This window comes from Mus caroli, unplaced genomic scaffold, assembly GCF_900094665.2.
Source record: "Mus caroli unplaced genomic scaffold, CAROLI_EIJ_v1.1 scaffold_13969_U1_1, whole genome shotgun sequence".
Classification (NCBI taxonomy): Eukaryota; Metazoa; Chordata; class Mammalia; order Rodentia; family Muridae; genus Mus; species Mus caroli.
In genome coordinates this window covers 1-2,500 of record NW_018390805.1, presented here as the reverse complement: position 1 = coordinate 2,500, position 2,500 = coordinate 1, and the positions used below count along the sequence as shown (strand labels likewise).

Genomic DNA, 2,500 nt, shown 5'->3' with positions numbered 1-2,500 from the left:
CAAAATTATTACCAAGTACATATAAGAATACATACTGGAGAGAAACCCTATGAATGTAAGCAATGTAGTAAATCCTTTGCTTCTCGTGGTCAACTTCGAAAACATGAAAGAATTCATACTGGAGAGAAAAGTTATTAATGTAGACAATGTGGTAAAGCCTATTCACAATCAACTTGCCTAAAACTACATAAAAGAAGACATACTAAAGAGTGACCCTATGAATATATCTAATGTGGTAAATCCTTTACAGTGATATTGAAAGGTGTGGTGGTTTAAATATACTTGGCCTGTGGCAAGTGGCTGTATTAGGAAGTATGGCCTTTTGGAGTAGATGTAGCATTTCAGAAAGTCTGTCACTGTGGGCTTGGACTCTGAGATCCTATGCTTAAGCTCCACCCAGGGCAGAAGAGTCTTCTGGCTGCCTTCTGAACAAGATGCCGAATTTTCCTTTCTTCCAGCACCATGTCTGCTTGGACACTGCTGTTCTTTTCATCTTGATGATAATAGACTGAACCTTTGAATCTGTACACTACCCCCAATTAAATGTCCTTCATAAGAGTTGCTTTGGTCTTGTTATTTTTTTTCACATCAATAAAACCCAAAATAAAACGAACAGCATGACCAGGCAGTGGTGGCACATGCCTTTAATCTCAGCACTTGGGAGGCAGAGGCAAGTGGATTTTTTTGTTCAAGGTCAGACTGGTCTGCAGAATGATTTCCAGGACAGCCAGGGCTACATAGAGAAACCTTGTCTTGAAAAACCAATATACATATATAGCATAAAAGATAACACATTGGAGAGAAACTGACAAGCAGATATTTCTCTGCATGTTTGATAACAGAAATAACATGTTTTAAATAGTCTCGTTTTTCCTTCCCCTCTCCTTCCATTTTCCACATATATATTCTTCTACATCTACTTTTCCTTTCCATTTCCCCACCCCCATGAGGACAGTATATAGTAAGATAGAATCTCACATGTAGTGGAGAGTTGTCTTGAATTAAAAGTCCTCCTGCGTCTACCTCTTGAAGGTTAAGATTATAGTTGTGTGTGTCATGCCTAGGTTTTTCATGGATGTCGAACCCTTAGCTAGAAAATAACTCTCTAATCTTTGGGAAATTGCTAAGGTGATGACAATATTGATGAGTAAACTCAGAAAGTACAATCATGCCTCTACTTCTGTTAGCTCCTGCAAGCCCACTACTGTAGGGATATGGAGTAAGCTTAGGCATTAATTATAAAGCAGCTTCTTTCACTTGAGACAATAAGAGGTGACCAAGATGGACTAGAGATTGAAGCACCATAAAGGCCTCTCAAGCCATACAAGGAGTCCAGTAGATGCTCTAACAGAGTAAATGATCCTTGGCTGAAGAGGACCAACCCCATTGTGTTATAAGTCTAAGAGAAAGGTCCAAGGTGTTCCATGGAATGTGTTGCTGATGCATTGAAGCAATTCGAGAAAGATCACTGTTATGTGACTATTAGTTTTTGAAATGTTTAATCCCAAGCTTCTTCAGAAATTGTAAGGTTCATAGGAAGAACAAACACATAATGACCAGAATGCCTTTGGCTGTGTTACTGATTAAAAAGGGAAAGGAAAGTCTTGTGAGTTTTCCTAAAAGTTTCCCGCCTGTGTTCTTCTACATCATGCAAAGTCTGAACTATGATTGGTCTCTGAGGTCTTGCACTGTTTCTCCTTGGTAATGTTGCCTGATGAGCAGGTAATGAATTCTGGTCTTTACTGTGCATGCAGAGATCATGATTTTCTAACAATTCAGTGTGTTTTCTTAGAGTCAACATTGTATTGAATATGTAAAACATCTAAACTGATTTACAGTGTAAGGAGGATGTGTCTGGGTTCTGTGCTGTTACTACACAATTCTACATGCTTGAGGGTAGTTTAACTTCACTACATTGTTTTGGCTGCTCAGTATTATTTATTGACCATATAACTACCAGAAAGCCATTTTACAGTGAAACTAACTTTTCTTCTTTTTTCTTTTTTTTCTTAGATATTTTCTTTATTTACATTTCAAATGCTATCCCGAAATTTCACTATACCCTCCCCCCACCCTGCTACCCTACTCATCCACTCCCACTTCTTGGCCCTGGCATTCCATTTTACTGGAGCATATAAAGTTTTCAAGACCAAGAGGCCTCTCCTCCCAATGATGTCGGACTAGGCCATTGTCTGCTACATATGCAGCTATAGACACAGCTCTGGGGTGTACTGGTTATTTCATGTTGTTGTTTTTCCTATAGGGTTGCAGAATCTGTTAGCTCCTTGGGTACTTGCTGTAGCTCCTTCACTAGGCGCCCTGTGTTCCATCCAATAGATGACTGTGAGCATCCACTTCTGTATTTGCAAGGCACTGGCATAGCCTCACAAGAGNCAGCTATATCAGGGTCCTGTCAGCAAAATCTTGCTGGCATATGCAATAGTGTCTGTGTTTGGTGGTTGATTGTGGGATGGATCCCCGGGTGGGACAGTCTATGGAT

At 39.9% G+C, this 2,500-nt stretch overlaps 1 protein-coding gene across 1 annotated transcript in view; it reads left to right on the top strand.

The window, feature by feature from the left end:
* LOC110288839 (zinc finger protein 431-like) overlaps positions 1-420 on the top strand; it is a 13,596-nt gene extending 13,176 nt beyond the window's left edge. Inside the window, exon 4 of the mRNA XM_021155077.2 lies at positions 1-420. This exon is cut by the window's left edge and continues 994 nt beyond it. Within this exon, the coding sequence (XP_021010736.1) occupies positions 1-138 (138 nt within the window). The 3' untranslated portion in view covers positions 139-420.
* The last annotated feature ends 2,080 nt before the right edge of the window (positions 421-2,500 follow it).